General features: G+C 43.1%; 1 protein-coding gene across 1 annotated transcript in view; it reads left to right on the forward strand.

Moving 5' to 3' along the window:
- The window catches only part of LOC115088654 (interleukin-22 receptor subunit alpha-2-like), a 69936-nt gene that overhangs the window by 27727 nt on the left and 24645 nt on the right, over positions 1-17564 (forward strand). The window contains exon 4 of the mRNA XM_029596914.1: positions 13724-13893. Within this exon, the coding sequence (XP_029452774.1) occupies positions 13724-13893 (170 nt within the window). The remainder of the gene's footprint in view (positions 1-13723; positions 13894-17564) is intronic.

A 17564-nucleotide genomic window follows, 5' to 3' on the forward strand; every position in this document is an offset into this window, starting at 1 on the left:
TTCCTAATAGGAGGTGTATTGGTGTTTACGGCCTGGTGTAATTTTTGCAGTGCTGCCTTTTCATAGGTAGGGTTAATAATGTTTGAGTTCCATAATGCAGGTGTAACTTTGTGCGCATTAGTTTGTGTACATTATTGCAGATCCTGGAAGTCTGTTAGGTGCTATATTTCTGTTTTGCACAGAATGCAGAGGGCCTTTTTTGGGTTTCCATTCCAGTTTCTGTTTTCATATTTGTAATTTGTGGTCTTTTTGTACTTGGTGAAGGTCGATTCTATTTGTGTGACCGAGGTGAAGTATTTTACTAGCATGTAGGCATTTGTATCAATATTATTTGCTGTGTTTTCTCAATAGAACATACATTGGTGGTAAATTACTGTTTTTTTCATAAGGAGGGCTATTGCACCTGGTAGGAGAGAGTGTTTATGGTGCTGTTACTGAGATGACACCAGAAATATCTTTTTTGTATGGTAAATTGAATGGGAAATGTCCTAGTTCTGTTCTGTAGCCATTGTTAAGGGGTCAGGTCAGATCCTATAGATACAGAGTATATGTTTACATTTAGCCCCATGATGATCATGTATTCAGTGTGTCACGCATGTGAGAACCATCTGTCAGGTGTGTCCCGACAGAAAAAAGGTTGAGAACTACTGGTCTAACTGACTCTTCCATGGGCTTTCTGCTTTGAATGTACCTTAAAAAGATTTTATTATGAGTTTTTGCTTCCATGGCAAGCTTCTTTTCAAATTCTTCCCTTGCCTTTCTTATCAATGCTTTGTATCTGTCTTTCCAGTGCTTATGCTGTTTCGTGTTTTCTTCATTTGGATCCCTTTTCTGTTTTTTGAAAAATGTTCTTTTAGCTATAATAGCCTCTCTCACTATGTAATGCGTGGAATACATCTGGTCTGGGCTTCCAAGATAGTATTTTTAAACAACGTCCATGCCTTAAACCTTGGCAGCTGTTTCTTTCAATTTTTTCCTAACCATTTTTCTCATTTTCTCATAGCATTCAACTTTCCAAAGGGAAACTATCGCAATAGATTTCTTTAGTGTCCTCCTCCCTCCAGTTACTAAGTCAAATTTGATCATGTTATGATCACTATTGTCAAGTGGCCCCAAAACCATTACCTCTCGCACCAAATCCTGTGTTTCACTAAGGAATAGGTCTAAAATAGCTTCTCCTTCCCCCTTCTTAGGTCCTATACCAGCTGCTCCATGAAGCAGCTTTTATTTCATCTATGAACTTCGCCTTCTCTGCATGTCCTGATGTGACATTTTCCCAGTCACTACTGGAGTAATTGAAACCTCCCAATATCACTGTGCTGCTAATTTTGTTGGCATTTCATTGTCTGCATGGTGGATGGCAATATACCCCTAATGCTGTTTTATCCCCTAGTTTACATGGAATTTGTATCCATAAGGATTTTACGGTGCATTTTGTTTCCTGCAGAACTTTTATCGTATTTGAGGAAATATAATGGGCCTCATTTCAAAAGCATTTACATTCATACAATTGTGTTTTACATGTGTGAATGCACTTTACCCATGTAAGTGGGCTTGAAAATTGCTACAATAAATGCCACTGAATTGTCCATAGGATTTACTCACATAAGTGCACTTTACACAGGTAAATGGCTTTTGAAAATTGCTACAATAGTAGTTATATTTAAAATTACCCCCTAAAAATCTATAAATCATTAAATAAATATCCACTTTCCATGCTTTCTTACATCCTTTCTCCATGCCTGCCTAAAACTTACACACAAACTTAAAGTGGCCTGAAAGGAGTCACATGTTTATTAGAAGAAGTAACTAGATTCTAACACAAAAGAAATATTTGAAATTTGGCACTGAAAACTGTGGCCGACTTGCAATGCTAAATTGCGTTTCTTAAAAGTCTCTTTCTTCAGTGTAAAATTAACTTGTTGGAAACGAGTGCTCCCCAGCTACATGGTACTGATCGGTGGTTTTATAGTTTTACATATAGCATTAAATCAACCCAGTCCAGAACAAATAACTTTTATGTTTCTCTCCCTCTGTCCCTCTCTTTCACTTTCTTATTGGCGCACATGTCAAAGTAGCCGCCTTGAGAACCAGATGGCAGTAGCTGCCTTACAGTGAGTATGTGGCCATGCACATTAAATATGGAGGCTATTTGGCAACAACAAAGCCTACAGAATTCCTCCAGAGTCCAGCTTTGAAACGTAGCCAGCTAGCACAAGTCCGAGCAAAATCCTAGCCGAGCCTCTGGATTTGCAAACGAAGCACAGATTTTGACGCATGCACACTCAATGGTATAATAGCAAAGTCCATTCTGAAACCGCTCGAATATATATTTCAGGGGGGCTACTTTTAGTAGCATTAGGTGAAGTAGATTCCAGGATTGTTTCATTAGATACAACAATTAGATTTGCCAGAAGACTATTTTCTAATTTGCCACCTCTAATGACTTCTCCATTAAAGTGAGCTCTACATTTTGGCTAATAGGAGTTCCGGAAACATTTAAGATAAATAACAACATCTAAGAGAATGGTGTCTCCCAGATGGTCAGTGACCATGGGAAAGATAAAGTTAAGAAATGAAGTCGAATCCTATGCACAAATCTATTTCACAATTAAAAAAACAAACACCTGTGCATGTAAAAAAAAAAAAAACCCTAAAATTGGGAGAGAGACTACAGTATCAAAAATGAAAATTCCACAGTAAGAAATCTGTTTTCCCTAAGGGACATCAGTCCAGTTGATGCTTGCTGTGGAATTTTCATTCTTTAGATGCTAAGGGGTGGATTTTCGACTGGATCCAGCCAGGTGACTGAGGACAGCAGTGCAGAGAATGAAACGTCCTTCCAAGAATAGCAGAGACGAGAGGAAAAGGGCAGGGAAGAGATGTCTATTGAGGCATCTCTTTTGCAGCCCCCGGTAAGTGGCCTAAACAGAGAGGCGAAAACCATTTCTGGATTCAAAATTAAAGCAAAGGAGGAGCAGCTCAATACGCCGATCTACTTAATGGAGGCGGGGGCGGCTGAGCAGGCCACACTCTGCAGTCATTTCATACTGTAAGTGTGCAGAATGTGAAATTACAGGACAAAGCAAGGGAAACCTTTTTCAAAAGCTTCTCGTTGTGAGGTGCAATGTACTTTGTGAACGTGCAGTGTTTAGTTTGTGCTTGCAAATAGAGAAGGAGTCGGCAGCATAGATGAATTTGTCACAGATCTGTACTTGCCTGCTGAACGTTATATATAACCCCTGTTCTGGACGTGTCCTGGGCTCACGGGCAGGCTCCTGGCCTAGCACGGGGGGGGGGAATGAATTCCTCAAGACCCTTACAGGCTAATTTTAAAACAAGCGCGTGTGCGCCCAGACACGTGCATATCGGCGTGCGGGTGGAGATACGCTGGAATTTTAAATCCCGCGCACCCTTGCATGTGGATGATTTAAAATATGCCTACCACTCGCAAGTATCCTCAGAATTTTAAGAAGTTATCTGAGCGAACCTACTAAGTAGTATATCTTCCGTAGGACTTTGCCGGTTTTAATGCGCATATGTAAGCAAATTTTAAAACGTGCTCGCACGAGGGACATTCCCAGTTTCTCCAATTAGTCCAGCAGTTTGCCCAGTCAATATCAAGCTCTTCCAGACCCCTCTGGTTCTTCATCCTGCACAGCTCCCCCCCCCCCCAGTTGACCCGCACCCCTCACCCTGTCCTAGAAGCCCTAAAACGTGAGATCTGCAGATTTGCTCCTCCTCAGGAGCAGCAGTAAAGTTACGCGGATATCCAGCCTACGCACAGCATGGCTTTCTGTTTTAAAATACAGAGATGTGTGCATTACAGTTGGCCCTGACCTGGAGCACCCATGTCATTCCCCTTTCCTGCTCTCTTATTATTGGCATGCACTGTATGGAAACAGCAGCTTTTAAAATCTACATACTCATGTATGTAGGTATTTTTGTGCAAGCAACACTTTTTTTAAATTTGACTTCTTAGGGTTTTTCCTCACCGGGGTACATCCAGACCTGGTTCCAGGCCTGGATTTGTCATTAGACACACACTAGACCTGTGCCTAGGGTGACAAAAATCTGGGGAGAGCAGCAGGCCGGCTGAAGATTTGGGGCCTTACAGCAGAGAAAAGCCCTCCCCTTCCTGATCCAGGCCCTTCCTAGGCAGCTTGCAGGGAGCAGGAGAGGAGGGGGTGAGCCTGGAGCAGACAAAGCAAAGCGGGGATCATTGGGAGAGGACAGGGGATCAGCTGGAAGGTGAATGCCTGTGTGGGGGAGAGAGAAGGGAATGGGGGGAGAGAGGCAGTGATTTTGTGTGTGAGAGAGATTGGATTGGTGCTGGGTGTCTGTGTCAGATTGGGAGAGATGTTAGAGGATGCAAGGGAGAGCAGGGCCAGAGCACAGTACTGACCCCTGCCTCCTCCTCACTCCTTCCACTGCCCTGCCCTCCTCACCACAATTCAAACCCCCTCTCTTTTGATCTTGGCTTCTATCCCCAAGATTCAAGAACCTCCTATCCTTCCTACCTCTCCCTTCTCCCCAAGTCCTGGAGCTTACCCCCTCAACACTTCTCCCTGCTCCCCTTCCACAATCCAAAAACATTCTTCCCTCTCCCACCTCTCCCATCACAGATTTCTTTTTCTCTCTCCCCTCATCTTCCCTATATCCGGTCCTCTCTCCTCTTCCCATTCCTTATCCTACTCCCTCCTTCTTTCTCCATCCCCGAGATCTCCTCCCTGTACTGATGCTTGAGATCCCTTTTCCTCACCCAATGAAAGAAGAATGCATTGTACGGCTACAAGCAAGCTTTATAATGTAATAGAAAAGATGGAAATGTTTTGTCAATATACTTCAGAATTTTCACTCTTTTGCCATGGAATCCAGCCCTGAACCCCAGCAGTAACTCTGGGGCTGTGCCTTCGACATACTCCCTGTTGTCTGACCTTGATGGGCCCAACAGCACCATCCGTGCCTAGGGGCAGTCAAACCCTAAATCCGTCATTGCTACTGCTCTCAAAATTATGCCACCTAAGGTGGCCACCTCACACTGCCTTATTAAAGAACCACCCCTGGATAAGATCTATAGGTGAAACTGATGAGGGAACACCTGTTTGCTGAGCTTCTATTTTTCCCAGCATGGATTATTTTAATCTACCTTTCTAGCTCCTAGGTTTTGGCCTACTGCAAAAAGCCACTAGGAGGATTATGAAGAACATCATTTCTGAGAATTGTTCCTGGTCATTCTGGGAAGTGTCAGCAAATACAGTACATGGAGGACTGATTGAGTTGAAAACTCTAAGGTACTTATTGTGAATTGATGAGAGGAAGAATGGAAAGTGAAATAGATTTACCAATGTACTCAAGGTGATAGGGACTTCTACCCTTGGGCTGTGAAATCCTCTAATAGTTGCTGAGATCTGGGTCTTTCTTCATTTGAATACACTCCTTTAAGGATAGTATGTGAAGAAGTACCTTGCTACTATATCTTAGTACAAGGGAATGTACTAGCTTCACTGTGAATTACTTATGGATGTGGACTTTGTAAATACTTTGCTTCTATAGATAAACAGACACTTTTGGAACTACCAGCATTGTTTGCAGTTTGAATTGCTTTCCTGGAACTTGACACCTGAGTCCATAACATTTTCTTGTGGTTTCCTTAGCTGGTATATCCAAGTCTATCAGTCTAATATATAAATGATGTCCATTAGTCAATTCTATCACTAATGACTCTATCACTGATGGTTCAAAACCATAATCCTATTAAAAAAATGGTTTGGTTAAAAAAAACCTTTGAGTGAAAAATGGGTATGTTCATACATACAAGCAATGAGCGAATCACAGTCCATTTGTGCTTGTAACAAGATCTTGCCTGTAATCATAACATGCCCTTAAAAAGCACTCAAAAAGTGCACTTCCATCTGTGTTCATTCAAATGTGCTATGTAAATATTATTTCTACAGTGCAATAAAGTCATTTCTACATTATTACCACTTTAACCTGTCTGTTTCTTCATTTTCTTCTTATTAAAATTAAACCTGTGTAGTTCTTCATTTTCTTATCATCTGTATGTTGGCGAATCACCCAGTATGAGAGACTCCCATAAATTTCTTCTTCTTTCAAACAATGGGGGAAAGATGTGTGAGAAGTTGCAGGGTAACAGGGAAGCACTTTCAGGACATCGCTTCTGGTTCTCTACATAAAGGGGGAAGTTAGGCAGAACGTTTGGCCTTGGGAGCCAGCAGCGTTTCCTCGGGGTTCTTTTCCCGGGTGAAAAAATCACTGCTGAAAGGCCTCTGGCTCTTGCCTGAGTGGTGCAACCTACTTGAGAGCAGCTCAGATTCATTACCGAAGCTATGATTACGTTAATCGACATTTCTTGCTGTCCTTTCCAGATATTTGACACACATTGAAGTTAAACCATATTAAATATAAACATTTTATTTTAATCTCAGCAGAAATTATTTTTCATCTTCTACCGTGTGGTCTCCTACATGGTAGAGCTACAACCCACAATATCACTGCTCCTGTTCCCCCTCTTCCCATGGGACCATTTTCTTAGTAGAGATCCTTTAGGCTCTCTGTATTTATATTCTTCCTTTCATGTCAAAGCAGATTACATTCAGGTATTTCCCTATCCCCAAGTATATACCTGAGGCAATGAAGGGTGAAGTGACTTGCTCAAGTTCACGAGGAATGTTAGCAGAATTTTGAACCTTGGCTTCCCTGGTATACAATTGCAAAAAAAAAAGAACCTATGAAGTTTCCACACGAAACAACAGCACCAAAAAAAGGAAACCAGCATAGTGCGAAAATAGGAATTATCATGTATCTTGTATGAAAATGTCTATATTTATATATGAAAATTGATTGAAACTGCATCAGCAAGCCACACAAAGATCCTCATATTTCACGAGATCTTCCGGTCTTCTCAATCATTTGCAAGTTTCAGAAAATCAGATGGTAGATGTCTCAATGCTTACTATTAACATTTACTGTTTTTTAAAACAATTACTCAAATTCAGCCCGACAACGGCCGGTGTTTCGCATGTATCAATGCTTCTTCAGGGGCCATAAATGAGTACTGAAGACAAGTGTACTTTTATAGAAACAGTTCCGTCTAGCTGTTAAGCTTGTAAACATGGCTGGCTTGTAGCTATTGAACTTGTGAATGTAGCTGGAAAATTTTCAAAACAGTTCCAAGCAGTTCCAACTAGCTGTTAGGCTTATAAACACTGCAACAAACCAAACATTTTTGTCAAAAGAATGTATAAAAAGATTTTGAATATACTTAACTTCAAAGTAGACAATACCATTGAATATCGCAGGACCGAATGTCTCTGCATCTTTCTGCTTAATATTGCCTTGACAGTAGAACAAATCTTTTTCCAGAAAATCCGTGGAACTGCCATGGGCACCTCCATGGCTCCAGACCTCGCAAATCTTTATATGGGGCATTTTGAAAAGCTTTGGATATACAATACACACATTTTTTCCCAATATTTACATTCTTGGAAACGTTACATCGATTATGTTTTTATCATTTGGGATGGTTCCATACAAGTTTTTCAAGAATTTTGTATATAGTTAAACTCAAGAAATCCACACATCAAGTTTACCTTTAATATACAATCAATACAATCTTACACTATTTCCTTTTTGGATATTAACATCACTAAAGAAAAAGAAGGCTTTACTACCTCAGTATTTCGTAAAGCAGTCAGCAGTAACACTTTGCTGCATTTTTCAAGCACACATCCGAGATCGCTTAAAGAAAACTTGCCATGAGTCAATTCTTTAAGATTAGGAGATTATGCACAACATTGGATGAATACCGTCATCCAATGGGTCAGAGATTTGAAACAAATGGTTATCCCAAACATTGCATTAGGAGAGCTTTTTTTTTATGAGCAAAACACTCTCATCAAAAATGGTTGTTTCTCCTCAGGTGAAAGACAGTGAGGATCGTCTTACAATTGTGGTTCCCTTTTCTCCTATGGCAGTCATGGTTAAATCAGTTATCCAGTGTAATTGGTTTATTCTCCAAGGTTATTCTGAATTTGATAGACCACCTCACTTCCCATACACCAAGGGAGCGAGTTTGAAAGATCAGTTGGTCCAATCTGACTCTACCATCAAAACAGTGTTACACCAGTCTGGCCACCATGAAGCTTGTGGCTCGTGTTTCATGCATCATGTGATGATGACAACTGAATCTCTGATTTTTCCAGCCATCGGGAAGACTATTAAGCGGTCAATTACTTCATGTATGTCGACTGGTGTAATTTACATCATTTATTTTATTTATTTATTTAGAGTTTTTCTATACCGGCATTCATGATCAAATCACATCATGCTGGTTTACATTTAACAAGGGGTGTGTATGAACATGAACATGGAACAGGTGAAAGAACAATGAAGTTACAATAAAACAGGGCTGATCAAAACTAGGAGAGGAAGGAGAGGATAGAGCAAAATTTAACGTAATAAAGGCTTAATTATTTACAGAAATCGAAAATGGCTGACTAAAGTTGATATTGGATTATGGTTCAGTTTGCGGTCTGGAAAGGCTTGTTTAAACAGCCAAGTCTTAAGCCTTTTTCTGAATGTTGGGAGGCATGGCTCCTGTTGAAGATCCGGTGGAACGGAATTCCATATCGCTGGTCCTGCTGTAGAAAATGCCCGGTCTCTGAGTGTTAGATGCTGTGTGGTTTTGGTATGTGGTACATGAAGTGATCCTCTGTAGGCTGCTCTAATGGGTCTGGTAGAAGAGTGTTGTTTGAGAGGGATTTGTAGGTTAAGATGAGTATGATGATGTATGGCTTTGTAGATCATTGTGATGGATTTATGTAGAATCCTGAAGTGTATAGGCAGCCAGTGTAGGATTTTGAGGATGGGGGTGATGTGGTCTCTTCTCCTCGTGTTTGTCAGAATTCTGGCGACACTGTTTTGGATCATCTGAAACGGTTTAGTAGAGGATGATGAAAGACCTAGTAAGATAGAGTTGCAATAATCAATCTTAGAAAAGATTATTGCTTGAAGAACCGTTCTGAAATCCTGGAAGTGAAGGAGAGGTTTTATTCTTTTCAGAACCTGTAATTTGTAAAAGGAGTCTTTTGTTGTTTGGTTGAATGATTTTAAATTTAGACGATTGTCAATTAATACTCCTAAGTCTCTTGCTTGGGTGATGAAAAGATTGTCTGGCGGACTCGAGGTGATGTTACTGTTTTCCAGGGATATAAGGAGGAGTTCACTCTTAGCAGTGTTTAGAATCAGGTTTAAGCTAGCGAGGAGGCTGTTGATTTCTCGAAGGCAGTTTTCCCAATATTCGAGCATTTTAGCAATGGTTTCTTTAAGGGGGATCAGGATCTGGACATCGTCGGCGTATAGGAAGTGTTTTAGATTCAGTTTGGTTCAGCTGGCACAGTGGAAGAAGGTAAATGTTAAAGAGAGTAGGTGATAGGGAAGAACCCTGGGGAACTCCCAGAGGGGAGTTATAGCGGATGGATTCTTTATTGTGAATTCTAACCTTGTAACCTCTGTTGCTAAGGAATGTTTTGAACCATGCAAATGCAGTTCCTGTTATTCCAATGTCCGACAGCTGGTTTAGTAGGATGGAATGGTTAACGATGTCAAATGCTGCCAAAAGGTCAAGGAGAATCAATAGGAAAGATTGACCTTTATCCAGGCCCATGATGAGGTGGTCTGTCAGGGATATGAGTAAGGTTTCTGTGCTTGATGCGTTACGGAACCCGTATTGGGTAGGGAACAGAATTTTATGATCTTCAATATAATCAGACAGTTGTGCATTAACTAATTTCTCCATGAACTTGGCTATGAATGGGAGATTGGAAATCGGATGAAAGTTGTTAGGATCTTTAGGATCCAGATTTGGTTTTTTTAGGAGAGGCTTGAGGGAGGCCAATTTTAAGTCGTCCGGGAAGATTCCCTGAGATAGAGAACAGTTTATGATGTTGGCCAGTGTATTGGAGATGGTGTCGGGAATTAGCAGGAGAAGTCTGGTAGGGACTTGGTCAAAAGGATGGGAGGAAGGTTTCATTTTCTTTAGTACTGATTTGATGTCTGAGGCGGTGATGGGGTCGAAAGAGTCCAGAGAGATACCTTTGTTGGGAGGAAGATATGCACTGGTAGGAGAGGTGGTGCTAGTAGGCAGCTGTGTGCGGAGTTTAGCAATCTTGTTTTGAAAGAAAAAAGCCAACTCGTCGGCTTTGGCTTGTGCTTGAATGCTGGGGATCCCGGGGGTGTTGATTTGTGTTAGTTGGGATACGTAGGCAAAAAGGGCTTTAGCGTCGAAGATGAGGTCATGGATCTTATGTGCGTAAAGATCCCTTTTTGCTCTTAAAGTGGAGTTCTTGTAGTGGTGAAGTGCAAGTTTATAGGCGGCGATCATGCTGGGGCAGGGGGCTTTGCGCCATTTACTCTCGTTCTGTCTTAGACTCTATTTTAGTTTTTGAAGGTCATTTGTGAACCACAGTTGTCTTTTGCAGGTGTTTGGGTTGAATTTTTTTGTTGTTAGAGGACAAAGTTTATTCACTACCTCCTCTGTAATATTGCTCCAGGAGAGGAGGGCTGAGTTGGGATTGGAGAGGTCTATGTGAGGGAATTTTGAAGCCAACTGGTTGCTGAGGTCATCGGAGGAGCAGGCTTTTCTGTACAGAAATGAGGGTTGAGAGGGGAGTGTGTTGCGGGTTTCTGTCATCGTGAAGGTGGAAGAGATTAATGAATGGTCTGACCAACGAACCTGCTTGCATGCAAGGTGGGATGAGTGCATGAGCCCCGAATTTATGAAGATAAGGTCCAGTATGTGGCCAGCTCTGTGGGTGGGTTTGTCAAAGATCTGCTTGAAGCCCATGGCAGAAAGGGATCATACAATGTCCATGAGGAAAATCATATATTGGGAAAACACATGTGCATTAAAAGTGAAGATTATTGAACACAGATCCAAAATCACTAACCAACGACTAACAGCTCCTTTAGCAGCACATTGTGTATCTTTACAATACACATTTGATGAGCTACAGATTTGTGTATTAGAACAACTTACACCTCAGTGGTGAGGTGTAGACCTCAATTTAAGATTACTTCGAGCTGAATGACGTTGGATTCATTTTTTAGGAACTGCACACCCTGCTGGACTCAATTCTGCACTAGAATTACAAGTGTTTCTGTAATATACGCAAGGAATTTTTAAAGTTTTATTGTCTGCCTGAATCTATCAGTATAGAATTCTTGGTTGACCCAAGTATACTGGTAAATATTAAAGATTTTTTCTTCCTTTACAGATGACATCTTAACAGATGTCATCATGTTTGCTGACGTCTTTGATGGCATCTCCAGCTGATTGTCATTGGGGTAATCCCGGCGACGTTTTCAGCTAGTATTTAAACCTTTTCTACAAGAGAGGTTTCTGTTCCGGCGAGAAAGATGCAGAGACATTCGGTACTTTGATATTCGATGGTATTGTCAACTTTGAAGTTAAGTATATTCAAAATCTTTTTATGCATTCTTTTGACAAAAATGTTTATTTTGTTGCAGTGTTTATAAGCCTAACAGCTAGTCGGAACTGTTTTGAAAATTTTCCAGCTACATTCACAAGTTCAATAGCTACAAGCCAGCCATGTTTACAAGCTTAACAGCTAGACGGAACTGTTTCTATAAAAGTACATTTGTCTTCAGTACTCATTTATGGCTCCTGAAGAAGCATTAATACATGTGAAACACCTGTTGCGATCCCCCCTGCTGCTGCGCTACAGGAGGTCTCTTACCTTCCTCCGGAGGCCGCTCTGAAGCCAGGGCCTCGCCTACGTTCCATCCGGGACTTGCTCCAGGGCCTGAGAGGCCTAGCTGTGCCTGTGGCTTGCTTGCCAGCGTTTGGACTTCCTGTTTGGCGACGCCCTTCTCCTAGGGGCTGGCCCGCAGCTCTCCACCTGACTTATAGGCCCAGCGGTGGGCGGTCCTGGCAAGCTCCTCCCAGGGAGTTGCCTTCTACCTCCAGTATTTAAGGACTTTCTGTTCAATTGCAAAGGGCCTTCGGATCAGGTCCTACAGTTGTCTGTATACTTGCTGATCCAGGTCTTCCGTGATCACATATGCTTTGATGGATCCCTGTCCAGTGTCTCTGCCTAGATGTTTGTTCCTGTGCCTGCCAGCCGTAAGGGCTTCGGATGTGAGTATCCCAGCATCGGAGTTCCTGTTCGCCTGGAGTTTCCCTGCACCCTCCTTCTCAGCGTGGTCCGCGACCAGCCTTCCTGGGCTGTGTAGGGCGCGTCTGGGACAGGGTGGTCTGCGACTCAGTCCCACGGGTGGGCTGAGTAGGGCGCCCTGATGGACAGTGCCATGTTTCCGTCCAGCCTTGTCTACAGTGTCTGCTTCAGCCCTTGCCCGGATGTCTTCCTGTCTCTGCCTTGACCTACGTCCTCGTCTGGTTCCTGAGCCTTCTGTCCTGTTGGGCCCTGGAGTGGCCAACAGGAGGGATTCGTCCCACGGGCTCTTGACCTTCTGCCAGCCGAGGGGGCTTCGGATGTGAGTATCCCAGCATCGGAGTTCCTGCTCGCCTGGATCCTGCCTGTGTCTCGCTTCAGCCCTTGTCCTGATGTCTCCGTCTTGCTTCAGCCTGCTTCTGCCCTGTCTGATGTCTTCTGTTTAAGGACTCTGTCTGCCCTCGCCTCTGTCCGGCCTGCTGCCCATTGCCGTTCCCTGCAGCAGGTCCGAAAGGGCCGGGAACAGTCGGAGGACCGTTCATTAGTCAACTTCCCCGTGTTGGCTACCATGGGCATGCAGGTCCGGCTGAGGGTCGGACTCCCTGCTTCTGTTCCTGCCTGCCTGGCTCACCATGCCTGCTCAGCTCACCTCCCACGGTGTGGCTTGGGGCTCCTCCTTGAGTCCTGCCGTGGCCCAAGGGCTCACCACCACCCGCTTACGACGACCGCGCCCGCGCGCGCTCGTAACAACACCGGCCGTTGTCGGGCTGAATTTGAGTACTTGTTTTAAAAAACAGTAAATGTTAATAGTAAGCATTGAGACATCTACCATCTGATTTTCTGAAACTTGCAAATGATTGAGAAGACCGGAAGATCTTGTGAAATATGAGGATCTTTGTTTGGCTTGCTGATGTGGTTTCAATCAATTTTCATATATAAATATAGAAATGTTCATACAAGACACATGATAATACCTATTTTCTATTTTTCCACTATATTGGTTTCCTTTTTTTGGTGTGGTTCTGCTCTAACCACTAGGCAGTTGGGCAGGAGTGGGGCCCTTTGTGCACTGCAAAAAGGAATAAATAAATAAAGCTGGGAGGGGGAGGTTGGGCCATCAACTGATTTTACAACTAGGAATTGGCCTCCTTATCCTTAGGGGAACCTGCTCGGAGCAGCAGTTACAATCCTAATCATTTTGCTGGACAGAATGGATGGACCATTTTGGTCTTTGTCTGCCATTATGTACTATGTTATTATGTCACTATTATAACAAGTTCTTGTTATAATGGGTATATTGGCATTTTTATATACATCTGTGTGTGTCCATCTCTTGTGCTTTCTTTCTCTTTAGCTATACCCTTTCTCCCCCAAGTCCTTTCTCATTCATTAATAGGTACAAATGTGATGAAAAACCTTGGATAGCCATGAATGAGGAATTCTATTTTGTTTGCAATTACAGGTTTTAAAGAATGTATTATTCATTTTTATTGCATTTGTTTATGCAGCCAAAGTAGGACCTCCATTGTTAAAAATGAATCCTTGCAACAGATCCATAGAGATTGAAATCAAAGCTCCAAGTTCACCTTATAAAGGGAAAAATGGACGAAATATATCAATGAAAAAATACCATGATCTACTGTACCGAATATTTATCATAAATCATTCAGTACCTGGAGTAAGTATGTAATGATATTTTCTATATTTGTCCCTTTGTGGAGATTACATGCCACATTAGTTTTCTTATGTGGGGAGTTTGCATTTATGATGTTTTACTTTTATCTGTCTATTTTATTTTTATTTATATTGCATTATTTTGCTATCTTTTATAATTACAAACCACTTTGTTTATATTGATTATTTGGAAAAGGTGTTTATAAATGATTAGAAGTCTCCATAAATTCAATTATATACATTTATATACACTAAAATGTATGCTACATTTTTTTCAGCATGTGTGTGGTAAAAAAATTTAGAGGGCAATTTACAAAGCAATTTGCATGTTGATGGCCCTATTAGGTATTCCCGCATGATACAGAAAGTAAAATGTGCAGCCAAGCCACACATTTCACTTTAAGAAATTAGCGCCTACCCAAAGGTAGGCGCTAGTTTCTGCCGGTATCAGGAAAGTGTACAGAAAAGCAGTTATGTTGTGTCTCGTGCTTGTGGACGGCCTCGGGCACAGCCCCCTACCTCCACCGCGGTGGCGACCCGCCGCGGCAACGCGAGATCTGGTCCCCTGGGCCGGTGCCTGTCTCTCCGGGGCCGGTCCGCAGTCTGGCCGCTGGGTGGGGAGCCGTTCCTGCTCCTCCCTTGCAGCATTCTGCTGGATTTCCTTCGCCATCTTTAGGCATGAGGCCATGCCCCCTGGCTTGACTTAAAGTGCCCTGATCTCTTTAATGATACTCACCTGCTTCCAATGATCCAGGGCAGAGGGAGGCTTCCTCTGCTCATTCCTTGACTTAGCAACGTCCTACGTTGGTCAGGACTGCTTGCTTCGGTGAGTTCCAGTGTCTTGATTCCTTGTTCCTGTTTCGTCTTGGTGTTCCTGATTCCTGACTTCGGATTGGCTAGCAGTGATTCTTGGTATTGACTTCGGATTGGCAAGCGGTGATTCTCTGGCATGTGACTTCGGACTGGCAAGCGACGACCCTCTGGCACTTGACCTTGGACTTCTTCCTGACCATCGTCTCCAAGGGCCCACCTAAGTCCCAGCGGCCCGGGTCCCTACGGGCTCCTCCCAGGGGGACCGTGGGCTTCCAGGGGTGACGCTCCAGTCAGCCCTTGCACCGAACGTCCGTTTCCTTGACCTCTCAAAGGTCCACCTAACTCCCAGCGGTCCGGGTCCCTACGGGCTCCTCCTGGGGGGAACGCGGACTTCCAGTGGTGAAGACACACTTCCGTTCCTGACGTCATGACTCTTCGTTCGCCTCCTCAGTCGTCTCTGTCTACAGTGCCGAGGGTCAGCTGGTCACATCTTCTGTTCCTGCCTCGCTTCCCGACGGGAGAACCTACGGATCTTCTCCAAAGGTATACCATCCTCCCGTTGGCCCAAGGGTTCACAAGCCTGAGCATAACAAGTAAAAAATGCTTTTCTGTGCACCCTCCGACTTAATATCATGGCGATATTAAGTTAGAGGTCCCGAAGGGTAAAAAAAAAATTTTAAATGGGCCGGCAGCTGTCGGGTCGAAAACTGGACGCTCAATTTTGCTGGCGTCTGATTTCCGAGCCCGTGGCTGTCAGCGGGCTCGAGAACCGACACCGGCAAAATTGAGCGTCGGCTGTCAAACCTACTGACAGCTGCCGATCCAGGCTAAAAGGAGGTGCTAGGGACGCGCTAGTGTCCCTAGCGCCTCCTTTTGCCCGTTTCTACCGCTGGGCCTCATTTAAATAGAGAATCACGCGCACAGACGAGTGGCCTGTGCGTGCGCCAGGAGAGCGGGCGTTCGTCCGCTCTCCCGCGGACTTTACTGAATCGGCCTGTTTTTATATGCCCCAAATGTTGAACAGGGCCCTTTCTTTCTACGAATATCTTCTCTGGTGGAGAATTGGGCTGAGGGTTAGGTAATACTGGGGGGCGACTTCAATCTAACTAGATACCCATATCTAGCTAACTCTGGTTCTGGTGGTGGTGAGAGTTATGATCCCATAGATAGGTGCTGAAACATTTGATCTCAGAAAGGGGATTAGTGGATATCTGACGACTGAGGAATCCAACTCAGCGTAACTATATGTACTTTTCCCATGCGCACCAGTCCTATTCTCACATAGATTTTTTTTTTTTCTAATTGATAAGTCTTTAGTCGACCTCACAACTGAGTCTGATGTGGGGACCATAACTTGGTCCGACCATGCCCAAGTCTGGCTAGATATACGGTCACATAGCCGGGCCACTGGTCGATGCTACTGGCGTCTAAATGATCGCTTATTAGATAAAACTTTTGTAGATTCTCTAATGGTTGACATTGAGGAATATTTGGCTATTAACCACTCAGGGGAGGTTATACCAGGCATGGTCTGGGACTGATTAAGGTGGTGGTCAAGGACAAGCTTAATTCCAGAGCTACCTTTTTTAAAATATAAAGGAGTGTCAAGCAGTTGGGATTAATGTAACGTATTGCCAATTTGGCTTTAAGTGATTCCTTGTGTAGAAAGCTTCTGTGATATTACTGCCTGTGTTTTAACTTCTTTCTAGTCTGTTTCATTTTGTGTAGAAGCTTGTGTAGAAAGCTTCTGTTGATTATTTCCTGTCTGCAAAGCTATCAGCTTTTAAACTGGGAAAATCTCTCTAGTTTGGGGTTAGCTGGCACAACTAAAAAACTGGGGCATAAAGACTGTTTTTTTTAAAAAAAGAATTGACCAAAAGGCAAAGACAACTGTCCAGTAGTGCCCTGCTTTACCCAGCTTGTCCCAGGCTAAACTGTTTGACTCCCTCCCACCCTACCCCTCTACCCACCCACCCCTGGGGCTTGTTCCTAATAAAGACTGCCTAGATTACCATTGGCAGCAAGATAAATTAGTACATTGGTTACAGTCAAGGAAATAAAGCCACAAATTACCAAGATGAGGACTATCCAATGTAACTGCTGTGGAGCCTTTATTTTGAGGGAAAGCATCTGGAAACTTAGAGCTTGCCCAATTTGTGCACAACTCTCATCCTTGAAAATGGAGCTGACTGTGATTAAAGATCAATTAGCTTCAATTAAAAGAATTACACCCACATTGCATTACTCAGAAAATAATTCCCCAATACCACAAACAAACCAGGAGTCAAGAAAAGGAGATCCATTAGGCTCAGGTAGGACCCACAGTCACCCATTCTTGACAGAAGAGCAGCCAACAGGTATACCGCCCCACTCAAACAGGTCATCAGGAAAGTCTTTAAAAACCAGGAATACAGTTGGCTCTGGTAGAATTAGTCCTGTGATGAGGAGACACACAATGTACCAAATGCAAAAAGAACAACAAGCCTTCTCTAAAATAAAAACTGAAGAAGTTCTTGAGAAAAGCATTGCAGTATTACCAGAAAAGAGAGAGAAAACACAATGCATGCAGTATTTAAAGATCCATAAGCAAAAAAAAAATCTAATTGAGATGGAAAACTCTGTCAACAGTGGCACTACCGCAAAAAGAAATAGTGAAGTGAATAACAAATCTCAACAATTATCTCACAAGGAGTCCAGGAAATGCAATAACCGTAAAGAGAGTACCTGGAAGGCTATGACCACAAATGCTCATAGTTTGGGAAATAAAATCCCAGATCTGCAGGCCCTAATGGCTGAGGCAGAATTGGACATTGTTGCTATCACAGAAACATGGTTCACAGAATCTCATGAATGGGATACAAC

This window comes from Rhinatrema bivittatum, chromosome 3 (assembly GCF_901001135.1).
Source record: "Rhinatrema bivittatum chromosome 3, aRhiBiv1.1, whole genome shotgun sequence".
NCBI classification, from domain to species: domain Eukaryota; kingdom Metazoa; phylum Chordata; class Amphibia; order Gymnophiona; family Rhinatrematidae; genus Rhinatrema; species Rhinatrema bivittatum.